This window comes from Ambystoma mexicanum, chromosome 4p (assembly GCF_040938575.1).
Source record: "Ambystoma mexicanum isolate Mex_15411 chromosome 4p, UKY_AmexF1_1, whole genome shotgun sequence".
In the NCBI taxonomy this organism is placed as follows: domain Eukaryota; kingdom Metazoa; phylum Chordata; class Amphibia; order Caudata; family Ambystomatidae; genus Ambystoma; species Ambystoma mexicanum.
Window position 1 is genome coordinate 247468036 of NC_090927.1, and position 16638 is coordinate 247484673.

General features: G+C 44.2%; 1 protein-coding gene across 1 annotated transcript in view; it reads left to right on the forward strand.

Moving 5' to 3' along the window:
* The first annotated feature begins 518 nt into the window (after positions 1–518).
* The window catches only part of LOC138453171 (cysteine-rich venom protein-like), a 391821-nt gene continuing 375701 nt past the window's right edge, over positions 519–16638 (forward strand). The window contains exon 1 of the mRNA XM_069605763.1: positions 519–623. Within this exon, the coding sequence (XP_069461864.1) occupies positions 617–623 (7 nt within the window). The 5' untranslated portion in view covers positions 519–616. The remainder of the gene's footprint in view (positions 624–16638) is intronic.

The window sequence follows — 16638 nt, forward strand, 5'->3', positions numbered from 1 at the left end:
AAAATACCAGGCCCTCCATACTCGGAATGGCACGGTATTTCCCCATTCAGGGAACACGGACCCGATTTTAAGGGCATGGCTACCTCCAAAGTCGTAATGAGGCCCATAGTTTCTTCACTACCTCACACTACAGGGGTGGTATGTACCTAGAGGGAGAAGGTCCTGTGATCCTTCGTGCAATTATGCTGAATTTGTGTACTCTTTTATCTCAATTGACTGCCTGCAAAACTGCCCAAAACACAGATACAAATAGTTTGCCTCTTTGCAAAGAAAGAAAACCAAAAGTAGTCATTGCAAGAAACTTAGGACCCGATTCACAGAAGCGTCGCAATCCCATTGGACAACGCTTTGTGAACGCATTGGTGAAGCAGAAGTGCACATCTACCTTTGGCCACAGTCCATTCTGGCAACATCTCTAAAAGCAACACTATGCAAAATAACGAGTTGTGAAAATGTGGGCACGCACTGTTTTTTAATTTGTTGCAAGCACATTGTCCAAGAGTTAAGTGAATCTTACGTAACTGTACAATAATTGAAAGTCATTAAATGAATGCTAAAAGCAGGGTCCGCTGCACTGTTCGTATAGAGAGACCGATCGCTTCCATCTGCCATCTTCATGGCAGGTAAGTTATACGTTGCCAGGGCGCAGTTTTTGTGTTACAAATGAGCGCTTGATAGTTAACATGCAGTCGCTGTTTAGAGGTAGTGGGTAGTAGTACCATCCGACTGAACCAGTGAAAGACTTCTAGTGTATGAAAAATGACGCTGTGCGTCCTTGAGGCGGTCACTTTTTTAGAGAGCTATACAATTAGGACATTTCAGTCTGTTGCAGTGTTTGCATGGTGTGTTTTGTGTTCATCCGTCCGGTTTCATTAGCTGTGCTTTAAACCAAGATATGTCATATTTTACAAGTGTTTTATCCGTCACAAAACAGAGGGTTATCATTGCACATTGTTTAATTCAGAAATGTTATATGTGTTGCAGAATAAAATATCCCCACACTTGATTACCATTGTATATGTTGATGAACAGTGAGTACAGTGGTGAGACTGAAATATATAAGTATATTTGTGTGAAGACTTTATATACATTGTCGTACTGGGGCATAACATTGCCTCAGTTAGTAATGACAAATTGACCCACAGTTGGAAATGTCAATTCATTTCTTTTGTGACTGTTTGAATAGTACCCAAGGGGGAGATTTTTTTCATAAAATGTGATGCAAATTGTGCATTTTAAAAATATGTATTGAGCAACACTGGTCAAAACTACTAGCCGCATAGCGAAGTTACTCATCAAACTGGCACACATTGGCCCAAAAAGTGGGCCACTTTGACCAACAAAACTGGCCCACACCAGCATTTTGCGTTTTTCGTTTGGGCATTGCCCTTTAGGCCAGTCTAAGACTGTTTATACATCAGCTACGCCCATTTGTGACAAATGTAGGAGTGTAGAAGCGTATGCTCGAAATACACCTTTCCAGCGGGAGGTGTTCACTGCAAATACTGCTTTAATCTACCTGAATTTACATACATTTAGAAATGCATTGGACTTATGGCGAATGGAAGATGGGTAGTATGAATCGTGTTTTGCAGTAGAAGATATGGGAACCTCCTTTGATGAAGAACTAACAAGCCCTGCTAGAGGAGAGATCACTCTTAGGCATCCTAACAGCCCCTCTTTGTTTATGCTGGCAGGGATGGAAACCAGCGCACACATTACCAAGAAGCATCTAGTATCTGGTGGCTGTTAGGCTTTTGAAAAGCTTTTTAAAAATGGGATCCAGGAAAGAGTTTACACATGTGTGTGCGCAGGATCTCCCGTGGGCACCAGTACAGGAAAACCTATTTGTTTTCTTAATATTGTACTACTTGTATGTTGGCACTAGACAATATCACTTTCCCTTGTAACAACTACGACTGATAGGTGTATTACGGGGTTCAGGCAATGCAGGTCTGTGCACCTTCCTTTCCAGCAGGGGAAATCCACTAGTCTTGTGGTGATCTGTTTCCCTCCACCACAAAGCCTGGTTATTGTGCTTATAGTTATTATATCCCACTAGAGATACTTTTGGCAGGAATGCAATTAGATCCTGACCTGAATGCAACATGCAGAGCCCTAAGGTTTAAAAGTTGAACTTCACCCTCAGCCAAAGACAACGAGAAGCCCCTGCTGTCCAATTATCAAGTTGGATAGCAGTTTGCAGAAGGTTCTGCATGCTGTTGTTTAATATTTTTAAAGTAGTATCACTAATTATACGTGTTTGCATAACTATGCTTTCTTAAGAAGTATATCAAATATTCTGTGCCCTACCAAGCAACCAGAGACAAGCAGCTCTGTTGTTACACCCAGGGTCCCTCTCTCCCATAAGGTAATGGTGCAAAAGTATTCTGTGTCATTTTTTAAAAGTTAAGCTTTTTTGCTAACTTGAGGTCATGTAATACAAACAGCCGTCTAAATGCTCTTCGTTTAAAAAAAACCTGAGATGAAAGAAACAGCCAGGCCAAAATGTGTTAAATATTCTGTCTATGTCATTTTTCGATAAAACTCATCATTTTTTAGTTTTTTATTTGGGGGTTCTGAATCCAAGACCCCCCTATCCCTGTACTAGTACCCCTACCCAAAACCCCAGCCCACACATTTGAATCCCTTACTGCCACCCCCCCCATATCCATTCAATGAGATTTTTTCAAAGGAATTACTTCGAAGTAAATTACTGTCGGTAAACTAACGGGATACCCTAAACATGCAACAGTGTCTTGGTATGCAATTTATTCACCGAAAAAGTAGAAAATAATATGGCAAATGGATATGCTTGATGTGAATGTGTTAATGCTTTCTCATGTTGCAGATAATAATATGAATGTAGGAATGAATGCATGGAAATAAAAGCATTCAGGATTGACCAGAATTCTCATCCCAACATCCTAGAATAAACTCTCTGTATTTTCCACTGTTCTCAAAATGGATTACCTGACGTTTTCCCTGAGGGGCCTTCAATGGAAGGCTAATTACATGCCCCCCCCCGTGGAACATAAAGCGATGTACACTATTTCACCAGTTCAAGTTTCCACAGAGGCTGCCGTAGGACTAAAAGCGGTGGTGGCAGACATGTTTGACTCCCATGGCATACAGCGTGCGGTACATGTCAACTCCTTGAAAAATCCACTGTGTGCTGCAGCGAGGCATTGGTCCTATGGGTTGAGCAAATGGGATACAGATATGTAAATATGTTTATGGACCCCATTGGCCCCCTTATGTGAAGTCTGGCAGTTTTTGAATAGTATCTGCGAGTAAAACCTGAATTGACGCCTTTGAGAAACCCTAACATGCCTGTCTGCAAATGTTTGGATAGCTGACAGATTGTTGGAAATAAAGTAACCCACTGATTGGCGGTTGGCTCCCCACACCATATCTCCTCTACATTGAGAGGGCCTGTTTCATTGACTTCAAGAACCAGACAGTGAATTCAAAAGCCTGAGGAAAATGCCAACGTGAAGACGGACCAACATGGAGGCCTGCCTGAAACTGCAAGAGTTTAAAACCATCCAGATGGTCCGATCTTATATGATATCAATTGTGCCAGACTTCCATCTACCAGAGAAAAGCAAACCACACCTCCCTTGACCAGATAAAAAAGGCTGCGTAACACATTCTCAATATCCCTGCCATATGTATGTTGTGTGGCAATTCCTTGCATGGATATTGGTATGTACAGTCAAATGCACCATATACTGGGCCTGCTATCAACAGACAACTTCTGAGACGTTCCTGCTAAAGAGACAGAACAGTAACTGACCTGAGTAGACTTCAGTGAATGTAATCACTACAAGCACTATTTCTCCTATCTAAGCTGCTAGCACTGCAACCCCTATTCCCCCTTTGTTACCTGATCGTAGTCTCCAAAAACCGTTTGCTGTTGCAACACAGCCCAACTCAAGCAGTTCACAACGCTTGTCACCAGCTGATCCACAGCTGTCCTTCTAGACTGATGACTCCCCAAAAAGTGTCTATACATCCTCTACAAGAGACCAGAATATTATTAACCATCACTGCTGACCTCTGGTGTCCTTTGCACCAGAACACTTATCTTCTGGGGTAAGAAACTATAAAATATACCTGACTGTGAGGAACACTTTACTCAGTTCATCTTCATAAGTCAATCCCAGCGATCATGAATGCAAATTCTTGTATTCACCATTAACCATATCTTCAGAATTGGGTCTAAACTTCTGTTGGAGGACTAGACCCCACCATGACCATTATTCTACTCAACCAATCAGAAGCATGTCTGCCTCTATCACAATGTCCTAGGAGAGAATGAACAAAGGTTTAGCAAAGTCAAAATATTGTGATACCCTTGGATCACCCCATACCAAAATTCGTATTCTTAGACCTGACTGCATTTGTATCTTCTCATGCTCAATTTGGTAATGACTAAAGAAAAAGCTGCCATCAGAAGCTTAAATCCCTCTAAACAAGTATTTCATAATTTACATGTTTTTTATCTTCTGTTGGATATTACGTATATTCAACAAATACCTTTCTGTGGACCTTCCTTTCTTCCAAGTAATACTGTGTTATCCTTATTTTAGTCTATCCCCTGGGCCAGAAGATTAATCGTAATACCATGTGATCTATTGACCTCTTCTCTGTCATATTTACCTGCATTTCATCTAGTTTATTTCCTTCATAAAATCTACTGGAACCGTTTCTTGGGGGGTTGGAAATGTATTGGGCAGTGTGAGGCAACTACTATACATAAAATGGTCCTTTTCATATAATAGAAAGGATGTACAGAGCTCTGATTTGCTGCTAATTTATATCAGAAAATCACCCAATGAATGACCATGAATTCAAAGAATATAATCATACTCAATAATATACGATATTTAACCTAGTTGTGTCAAGATGACTTTGTAATATTTTCGAGTGGCCTCTTAGCGCTTTGTCCTGCAAGTAAAGGGCGGCAAGGATTTGCATGGAAAAGTAGAGAGACTAATTTCGAGTGCTATTTTGTTTCAACACTCAGACCACAGGAACCCAGTCTTTGTGTGCTAGTCCACATGGGCGTTTACATATTTAAGCTGATACATGTTTCCAGACCGGCCTGAATTGGGATCATGTCTGCCCCAGGGGCATGGATGGTATAGGGAACTGTAGTGCATTGTATTGACTATGGAGATCATGGTACAGTGTGTACCGGGAGCATATTCCAGCACATGTATTCCTCAGTGGTGGAATGTGGGTGTGTGCATGTGTGTGTGTGTGTAGGTTTGTGTTCATTGCTATTCAGTGATAGTTAGAAGGTAGACATTGAGAGTTATGCTCTAGTTGGATGGGTAGAGATTGAAACGTTATTGGGGGAAAGCTCACCCATACACATCTATGGAACATTCGAGGACAAAAAGTCCCAGGATAAACCAAGATAACGTAGTGCATGGCCTGGACATATATTCTGGGGACATATATTCTGGGACAATTTTAGAAAACAGGCTAACAATGTCGCTGAGGCAACAGAAAGGATGATGGTTGCTTTGGCACAGTCTAAGCCTGAGATACAAACTAATAACACATCTATAAAACGCATGGTTCAGTGATAATGATCCTGGACACTTCTGACATTGAATGAGTTTGCCCAACTGTTAGGCAGAAACCTGTGCAGTTCCCTTAGGGCCCACTGCAAAAGATTTAAGACTACAGGTGTTGGCACTAAACCCACTTGGTAGCAGTCTGTACCACCCAGATTTACCTGGTAGCTGTGGCTGAGCCGTCAGACTTCCCTCAAGAAGAGTTAGGCAGTATGCAAAGTATACACAATAGGCACTCAGATACAACAATACAAGCAAACACTGACCAGAGCTTTGGTATCAAAGTATATAATTATTTATTTAAAAACACATTGTTGAAGACACTCCAGCACTCTTATTGTAAAATATTCTAAACACAATTACTATTATAAGTCACTGTAAAATACCACTTATTTTCATACAGAGGTGAGCGCTTAACTAGATGGCACTCCAATACGTTTGTGAGAAAGGGAGGAAAAAAGACAGAATATGGAAAGGTACAACCCTCTGAGATTCAGGAACACTATTAGCAAGGCAGAAGAGCAAAAGTCACTGGTGAGCCAAAGTCCAAAGGCTGGGCCCCCTCTTAGAGAGAGCAGAGCACAAATGCGCCCAAGATCACACAGTTACACTAGGCTTAGAAAGTCTTGCAAAGGGTTCAAAAAGAGTTTATAGAGGCTTAGGAAAGTTTAGCCAGGGTGTCCCAGGCTAACCCAGGTTCGAAAGCCGGGGGCTAAATCTACCCCGTACAGTCGGTAGCAAGGGAAGCCAGGCGGGACACGGTACCTTAAGTGGGAAGGATCCTCCAGCAGTGGCAGTTGTTCCTGGTAGTGGGTGCAAGTTGCGTCATCGTCCAGGGGAAGAGAAGATCTCGAATTGGAGGAAAGATGAAGGTCGTTGCACTACCAGGGCAGAAACCAGCCGCAGAGTTTTCCGGTTAAAGGTGGTACCTTTGTTTCGCGGTCGTGGTAAAACATGGTATCCCGGTTGCCGGGGTGCTTGGCACAGGCAAGGCGGCCATGAGGTATGTCGGGAAGGTGAAAAGACGGTGAAACTGGTTATCCCCACCAGTCAAAGGAAGAAGACTCTCCGGCGGGAGATCTCCTCTGTCGTTGGGAAAAGTGGTGAGACGGTCCAGCAGGGCTCCACCGGTGGTGGTGTCGTGGCAGGCCGGCTCAGCTTCTCCCTCGTCGGATTCTTAGGTCCTGTGGCGACTTCTGAAGTTCCAGTCCCCAAAGCCCTGCTTTTATGCACCAAACCCCCATTCACTCAGCCTAGCTGTCACTCAAACATGCTAAGTGGTGAGCTGGCCGGCTCACCACTTGGGCCAATTAGGATGGAGTGCCACTTGAGTTGCCTAGCCAACTCAGTTCAGGGTGCCAAAAATCCCCTCCACCCCTCCTAAGTACCCCAGACAGAGTGGCACCACTTTGGAGGGCTTCTGTGGAGAAGCCCGCCAAAAAGTGGAACAAAGGGCTCGACTTGGGTTGGAGTCACAGAAGAGAACACATACGCCATTTTAGAATCAATTTTTGGCAAAAAAATACCAACCAGAGAATTAATATTAATTAAATAAACCGGCTGTATGTTCGAGGCTACCGTAAATAATTAAATAAAGATAGTAGCCTAAAACAATAGGAAATCCCATAGCAAAATATTCGCGGTTGAATATAAAAAGTAGTATCCACTGCCTCCAGCCAAAACTCGATCAGGGGGGACAGAGACGTGACCCCTCGACTAACAGACCCGGGGGCAATCAAATTGCCCCAGCCAGTACGTCCACAATATGATGGTTTGTACTGGTTCTGTTCAGAATTTAAGACTAGTAAAGTCAATGGTGACTTTACATGCCCTGGGAGACAGTAGTCAGTCCCAGGGTATGGAGTCTATACTGGGGGGGGGGTCACTATGACACCCCTGTGTCACTGCACTGAGGGTGCTGTGTAACACATATCACAAAAACACATGAAGCCCTATGGAGTAAAAGACCCCATAGCCCATTAAACACATCTAGATTCAAAGAAACACACCCAAATCATGTCCAAGAGTGAGGGTAAAAGAGTCTCACTCTTGGCAGGAGAAAAAAATAAACCCCAAAAATCCAGCAAAGCTGCTGGGGGACTCACTAGGTTAGGAAATTCAGCCTAAACAGAGAATTCTCCCTAACACTCCCCCCCAGACTAAGGGACAGGAGGATTTAATCCACTCCTGGATGATCCTTATACCTCTAGTTGATGACATACATCCTAGAGAGTCCATCAGCATTTTGATGGTGACACCCTGACCTGTGCTCAATGGTGAAATCAAACCCTTGCAGGCAGATTGACCATCTCAATAGTTTTGGATTTTCCCCCTTCATTTGCATTAACCATCTCAAGGGTTGGTGGTCAGTCTGAATGACAAAAGTAGAACCATACAAGTATGGCCTAAACTTCTTCAGTGCCCACACAATAACAAAGCATTATCTTTCTATTGTTGCCCACCTTGTCTCAGGATCCTTCAGCTTACGGCTGATGAAGCAAATGGGGTGCTCCCTACCCTTCTCATCCAGTTGGCTTAGAACTGCACCTATACCTACATTGGAAGCATCAGTTTGTAAAATGAAAGTTTGGTGGTAGTCAGGAGCTCTCAATACTGGAGCTTGGCAAAGAGCTTTCTTCAGTTTTTCAAAGGCCTGATTGCACTCCTCATTCCATTTGACCTTTTTAGGGAATTTTGGAGAGGAGATTACATTCAGTGGAGAAGCTATGGTCCCATGGTTCTCAATGAAATTCCTGTAATACCCAGTGAGGCCTAGGAAGGCTCTCACTTGGGTTTGAGTAGTAGGTGTTGTCCAATTTTGCACAGCTTCAAACTTGCTGAGCAGAGGCCTTATTTCTCCACCTCCTACCTCATGCCCAAGGTAGACCACCTTACTTTGACCTATCTGGCATTTACTTGCCTTGATAGTCAAATTGGCCTGTCCAAGAGCCTGCAAAACATGTCCTAGGTGTTTCACATGATCCTCCCAGGAGTGGCTGAAGACTGCAATGTCATCCAAGTATGCCATGCAGAAGTCCTCCATCCCAGCTAGAACTTGGTTCACCATCCTTTGGAATGTAGCAGGTGTATTTTTTAATCCAAAAGGCATGACCTTAAACTGGTACAAGCCAACTGGGGTGGAAAATGCAGTTTTCTCCTAGGCATGGTCTGTCAAGGCTATTTGCCAATAGCCTGACGTAAGGTCAAATGTGCTGAGATACTTGGCTGCACCAAGTTTATCCACCAACTCATCTGTCCTGGGTAAAGGGTGGGCATCAGTCTTGGTGACTGCATTAAGAGCTCTATAGTCCACACAGAATCTCAAGTCTTTGGATCCTGCCTTTGGTACTAACACAACTGGGCTAGACCATGGACTAGTAGAGGGTTCTATTACCCCGAGATCAAGCATCTTCTTGACCTCCCCCTTGATATGGGTTCTCACATTTTCTGACATTCGGTATCCTCTGCTTTTGACTGGCAGATAGTCACCAGTGAACATCTCGTGCTGTCCCCAAGGGGTCAAGCCTGGTGAGAGTGAGAACAGGGAGGCAAACTGATTTAACATAGATTTGCACTCGTCTTGTTGCTCAGGTGTCAGATCTGAAGAGAGATTGACTCCTTCAATTTTTTCATCTAAAGGTACACCTCTGAGGAGATCAGGGAGAGACTCACTCTCTTGTTCCTCGGCTGCTCAAGCTAGAAGCAAGGCTCCTACTTCAGGTCTGGAGATGTACGCTTTCAGTCGGTTGGTGTGGGAGACTCTAGGAGCTTCCCTGGGTCTGCCCAGATCCACCAGATAGTTGACCTCTCCAAGTTTTCCCACAACTTTGAAGGGTTCCATCCATTTGTCTTGCAAGGCCCTATGCCTTGTTGGGAGCATAACAAGAACTAGCTGGTCTTGAGTGAACTCAACTATGTTAGCCTTTTGATCATGCCAATGCTTGACCAAAGCTTGTCCAGCTTTCAGGTTATCACTAGCTTCTGCCATCATGTGTGGCATTCTCCTTCAGAGACCTATCACATAGTCAGTCACTCTGACTGATTTGAGGGGAGGAGCGCCTTCCAATCCCTCCTTAATCAGGGCCAATGGACCTCTGACCGGATGGCCATAGAGAAGTTCAAAGGGAGAATAACCTACTCCCTCCTGAGGGACTTCTCTATAAGCAAAGAGAAGGCATGGCAGTAGAAGGTCCCACTTTCTTTTCAGAGGTTCCTCTAAAGCACCTATCATGCTCTTCATCATTCTGTTAAACCTTTCTACAATCCATTGGTTTGGGGTGGTAGGCGGTTGAGAACTTGTAAGTAACTCCACAGGTTTTCCACATGGCTTTCATGTAGTGGGACATAAAGTTTGACCCCTGTCGGATATTACTTCCTTAGGAAACCCAACCCTGGTAAAAATACCAAGGAGGGCCTTAGCCACAGCAGGAGCTGTACAGTCCTCATAGGAATTGCCTCAGGGTATCTAGTAGCATGGTCTACTACAACAAGGATAAACATGTTGCCTGAGGAGGTAGGGGGATCAAGGGGACCAACAATGTCAATCCCTACCCTCTCAAATGGGACTCCCACAACTGGGAGAGGCACTAAGGGTGCCACATTCTTGGTGCCAACCTTACCAGAAGTTTGGCAGGTATGGCAGCTCTTGCAAAACTTATCTACTTCTGCCCCCAGTTTTGGCCAATAGAAGTAGAGTGAGAGCCTTTCCTTGGTCTTCTTGAAGCTCAAGTGACCAGCCATAGGAATCTCATGGGCTAAGTGCAAGAACTGTTGTCTGTTTTCTTGAGGTCCTACAAGGCATTTGTAGTCTCCAGGTTCAGACTCAGTTGGTTCACTGTAGAAGAGGCCATCTTCCCAGTGCAACCTATACTTCCCAGGCGCTTGCCCATCAGCCTGTGCAGCTGCCTGTTGGCGGAGACCCTCCAGAGTTGGACATTCTCTTTGTCCCTTATGGAAAGCTGCCCTTCTGGGCCCACCTTCTGCCAGTAAAGACTACAGCTCAGGATGGTCCTGCTTGGCCTCCCACTAGCTCTTCTTCAGAGTCTAGTTCAACCATACAGGGTTGTACCTCCCTCTCGGCCTCAGCTGGAGGTGGAGTTACAGGTGTAACTGTTGGAAGCATTGGAGTGCTTGCTGCTGACTTTTTCCTAGGAGTCTTGGGTTGCCCTTTTGCTCCTGATCTGGTAGTTACTGCAGTGAGTTGCTCCAGTGGTAAAGGAGTGATCTCTGTCATCATCTCCTGAGATATCCCTTTCAGGGTTTTCTCTCTTGCAGGTTTTGTGAGCTCTTGTAACCTTTCACTAGGGGGGCTGAGGGTATGTGACACAACTCCAAGAGCTTTTAGGTCATTACTCAGCAGAACCCTACCTGGCACTTCACATTGTACGCTGACAGGTATTTTTACCGCCATGTCATTACACTGGATGAGAACTGGTAACTGGGGACACATCTGCACAGGCCCTCCAGCTAGCTTGCTGAGGCATTTGGGTGCCTTAGCAACATCCTCTGCCTTGGTAAATGATTCATCCACCACAGTTATGCTGGCCCCAGTGTCTCTAATGACAGGAGTCTCCTGACCATTCACCTGGACACTGTCTTTATAATACTCTTTAGTATTATCTGGGATATAATTATACACATCTAAATTCTGTTGTTCCCACAACCCCAGAGAGACTAAAGAAACACTGGCTGAGACTCCAATGGGTTTATCAGCCAGCAGTAGAAAGATTCCACTTGCCATGGGGACTTCCTCTTCTGGAACGAAGGCTAAGGAGGCACGTTGGATCCCTGAAGGTTTACCCTTGCATCTGGGATCTCCTTTCACATGGTCAGTAGAGCCACAAACAAAGCATTTACCAAATGCCTTCTGGAATGGAGGATTGTTCTGACCTCCCTCTGGTTTGGCACCAGAGGAGACACTATTCTGCTGTGGTTTTCCTGGTGGCTTACCCTTCTGGTTTTGTTTGGGGCCCTCTTTGGAATTTGCAGTATTAGAATACTCTTTGGAGTCCTTTTTAGGCTGTTTCCCCTCATCCTTTTTCTGAGTTACCCCAGAATCCTTGTGAGTGGCCCTGTTGGCAACCCACAAGTCAGCAGCCTTAGCTAGTTTTCGGGAATCTAATTCCTTTGAATCAGCCAAGTGCTGTCTGAGCTCAGGAGAGCAGGCATCATAAATTGACTCCAACATAAAAAGATTCTTTATACCTTCATAAGTGTTCACCTTGTAACCCTTAATCCATCCCTTTAAGTTTTTCAACCCTTCACTCACCCAGGTAGCCCAAGGGGTACCATCATGCTTTTTGAGGGTTCTAAACCTCTTAAGATACTGGGAAGGGGTATTCCCAAATCTAGCTATCAGAGCTAATTTCACACATTCATACTCTTTCCTATCCTCCTCCCCCATCTCCATTACCACATCAGTTGCAACAGGGGGAAGCCTAGAGAACAACCAGGTGAGTAAGTCATTTCCTGTGATGTTCTGGAGCCCATGATTATATTCAAACAGAGACAACCAATCCAACACATCCAACTTAGGCTCATACATACCAACCAATTCTTTAGGAATCCGGGGTCTTTTAGGACTGGAACTTCTAGAGGAGCCAAAGAGAGAAGCATTTTCAACAGATAATTTCTTCATTTCTAGCTCATGCTTGAGCTCCAGTTCCCTTAGCCTTAGTTCTTGATTAATTTCATGATGTCTCTGTTCAGCCAGAGTATTCAGTCTCTTGAACTCTAGTTCAAGTTTCATTTTCTCTAATTCGAGATATTGAGGACTAAGTGTGGGACTTGGCAAAGGCCCAGTATGTACAGCAGGTAGAGCAGACAGAGGCCAAGGGGGGACAGTCACAGCAGCCTCACCCTCCTCTTCTGACTCTTCCTCAAGATTATCAACATTTTGATCAATATCAATTTCTATACTGTTATCTACATTTTCTGTCATGGTAGGTTCCTCAGAACCATCATCCAGACTTTGGTTAGCTAACAACCTTTCTATTAATTCAATTTTCTTGCCTTTAGTCAGGAGGTTCTTATGCTTACATAATACTCTTAAACAATCAGCAGTTTTTGTAGCAAGGGACTCTTGACTATAAGTTTCCATAGTTGACATGTTAGAAAGATTACTTTTTCAGTGCTAAGCTTTGTGGTTAGTTGTACTAAGGTATCCTCAAGCACTCTAAAGTGTATACTCAATACAAATCCCACCGCTGTACACCAGTGTTAGGCAGAAACCTGTGCAGTTCCCTTAGGGACCACTGCAAAAGATTTAAGACTACAGGTGTTGGCAGTAAACCCACTTGGTAGCAGTCTGTACCACCCAGATTTACCTGGTAGCTGTGGCTGAGCAGTCAGACTTCCTTCAAGAAGAGTTAGGCAGTATGCAAAGTAAACACAATAGGCACTCAGATACAACAATACAAGCAAACACTGACCAAAGCTTTGGTATCAAAGTATATAATTATTTATTTAAAAACACATTGTTGAAGACACTCCACCACTCTTATTGTAAAATATTCTTAACACAATTACTATTATAATATATACACCCCTTTTTCCTTATCAGATAAGTCACTGTAAAACACCACTTATTTTCATACAGAGGTGAGCGCTTAACTAGATGGCACTCCAATAGGTTTGTGAGAAAGGGAGGGAAAAAGACAGAATATGGAAAGGTACACCACTCTAAGATTCAGGAACACTATTAGCAAGGCAGAATAGCAAAGGTCACTGGAGAGCCAAAGTCCAAAGGCTGGGCCCCCTCTTAGAGAGAGCAGAGCACAAATGTGCCCAAGATCACACAGTTACTCTAGGCTTAGAAAGTCTTGCAGAGGGTTCAAAAAGAGGTTAGAGAGGCTTAGGAAAGTTTTGCCAGGGTGTCCCAGCCTAACCCAGGTTCGAAAGCCGGGGGCTAAATCTACCCCGTACTGTTGGTAGCAAGGGAAGCCAGGCGGGACATGGTACTTTAAGTGGGAAGGATCCTCCAGTGGTGGCAGTTGTTCCTGGTAGTGGGTGCAAGTCGCGTCGTCGTCCAGGGGAAGAGAAGATCTCGACTTGGAGGAAAGATGAAGGTCGTTGCACTACCAGGGCAGAAACCAGCCGCGGAGTTTTACGGTTAAAGGTGGTACCTTTGTTTCGCGGTCGTGGTAAAACGTGGTATCCCGGTTGCCATAGTGCTTGGCACAGGCAAGGTGGCCACGAGGTACGTCGGGAAGGACGGTGAAACTGGTTATCCCCACCAGTCAAAGGAAGAAGACTCTCCGGCGGGAGATCTCCTCTGTCGTTGGGAAAAATGGTGAGACGGTCCAGCAGGGCTCCACCGGTGGTGGTGTCATGGCAGGTCACCTCAGCTTCTCCCTCGTCAGATTCTTAGGTCCTGTGGCGACTTCTGAAGTTCCAGTCCCCAAAGCCCTGCTTTTATGCAGCAAACCCCCATTCACTCAGCCTAGCTGTCATTCAAACATGCTAAGTGGTGAGCCGGCCGGCTCACCACTTGGGCCAATCAGGATGGAGTGCGACTTGAGTTGCCTAGGCAACTCAGTCCAGGGTGCCTAAATTCCCCTTCACCCCTCCTAAGTACCCCAGACAGAGTGGCACCACTTTGGAGGGCTTCTGTGGAGAAGCCCGCCAAAAAGTGGAACAAAGGGCTCAACTTGGGTTGGAGTCATGGAAGAGAACACAAACGGCATTTTAGAATCAAGTTTTGGCAAAAAATACCAACCGGAGAATTAATATTAATTAAATAAACCGGCGGTCCGTTCGAGGCTACCGTAAATAATTAAATAAAGATAGTAGCCTAAAACAATGGGCAATCCCATAGGAAAATATTTGCCATTGAATATAAAAAGTAGTATCCACTGACACCAGCCAAAAATCGATCAGGGGGTCGGAGACGTGCCCCTCGACTAACAGACCCTGGGGCAATCGAATTGCCCCAGCCAGTACGTCCACAATATGATGGTTTTTACTGGTTCTGTTCTGAATTTAAGACTAGTAAAGTCAATGGTGACTTTACATGCCCTGGGAGACAGTAGTCAGTCCCAGAGTATGGAGTCTATACTGGGGGTCACTATGACACCCCTGTGTCACTGCACTGAGGGTGCTGTGTAACACATATCACAAAAACACATGAAGCCCTATGGAGTAAAAGACCCAATAGCCCATTAAACACATCTAGATTCAAAGAAACACACCCAAATCATGTCCAAGAGTGAGGGTATAAGAGTCTCACTCTTGGCATGAGAAAAAAATAAACCCAAAAAATCCAGCAAAGCTGCTGGGGGACTCACTAGGTTAGGAAATTCAGCCTAAACAGAGAATTCTCCCTAACACCAACCTATTAAACTTGACACACTCTGCAAACTGACTAACCCAGGCATAGTCTAAGAGCAGATGATCCAGCACAGGATCTAGAAGAAAATGGCACACAGACACGATCCAAAGAGATGTTCAGGGTAAGGTCCAGGAGCTAACTGTTTTGGGACAATTACTAAGTACATTTTCATGAGCATCCTTTAAGAGCATGCTGAGTATGGCACAGTCTGCAGCCAGGAGGTTAATAGGTCCGCAGGACAGACCAAGAATATTGTATAACTGCGTCTCAGCAAGAGCTCTCAGTGTGGAAAAACTAGAGCATACCATGGCACCCTATGCAATCCCACTGATTTTGAGATCAGTGTTTTATAAATGTGTAGACTAGATGTAGTTAAAGAAGAGGACATAGTAAAAACAGTACCACAATTTTAGCCAGTACTAACCAGCTAGGGTAAGGAAATAGTGAACTCTTTAATATCAAATACAATAAAGAACACAGTGGGCTGATAGTAAACCACCCACTGCTTTTGAGTATGTCTAGGGGGAATGGACATTTAACACACCGTTCATGTTTAGAACAATTCTTTGTTAATGTGTCAGGCATATACATGCCATGCTTCATGTTAATCTGACCATGACCTCATCGAGGATTCTTCTGATACAGCTGTTTGACCATTCTCTGGAACTGGAAACGGTTGTCAGCCTATTTTTTGTTTTCACCAAATAGGTATAGCATTGAAAGGGATGTGTACCAGAACCCTGAGACTAAGGTGAATAAGTGAAGGATTGATAGAAAACAGGGTCTGCCCATTGCAAGCGTATCCTTTGGATACAATGGCAGGGTGCAGGGCCTACATGGCATACCTGATATATGTGTCTGACTCAGGGAATGGAGACAATAATGTCCAGGTCTTAATGTGCCATATTTTGTAAGAATAATGGCATATATTGAATAAATATCTAATTGCTGTTTGTGTTAAAGTGATTTCTTGATAGTCAGCTTCTTAATAAGTAACTCCTTCTATTTATGCAGAAAAGATAATGGGGCTGATTCCCTATTTTCTTGTTCTATGGGCATATTTACATTTGTGTTTGCTTCAGCTCTTCAAGTACCCATGTTATACATTTTTGAACACCCATTTGGCTTTATTCTTCAAACTGTTGTGGAAATGTTCGTAGTCAACCTCCAACAAGGGAGCTCTGGTTTGAGCGGAGAAATAAGCAATCACTGTTTTATGCATGGAGGCACAATTCCAGATCCAACGTTTTCATATTCTCTTACTTCCTTTGGTGGAAATGGTTCACTTTAAAAACTGACCTTTGCTGCAATAATGAGGGGCGTTGATGAGTTGACCATACTGGATGTTTCAAACCTTTAGAATGGAATGTTTTATCTCTTTCACCCTTTGTTACATATATGCAGCTTGCATGGTTGATTATTAGACTTACTCCATTTTGTTGAGTAAACCCCTTCATGGAAACTCATTTGGAGTTTTGGTATGTCCCACATGCTTCTGACAATGGGCCTCATCACGAGTCGGGCGGTAACGTCGGCGCTATTAGCTCCGGCGTTAATAGCCCTACTGCCAAACCCCCGGCGCTGTTACCGCTGGATCATGGGTTTGGCAGAACGGTTAGTGCCCTTTCCCCATTGGGCCCATTCAGGAATTCCTCATTCCCCATTGGGCCCAATGGTGAAAATTTGCGCTATTACTGGCAGCAGATTTCCCGCCAGCGG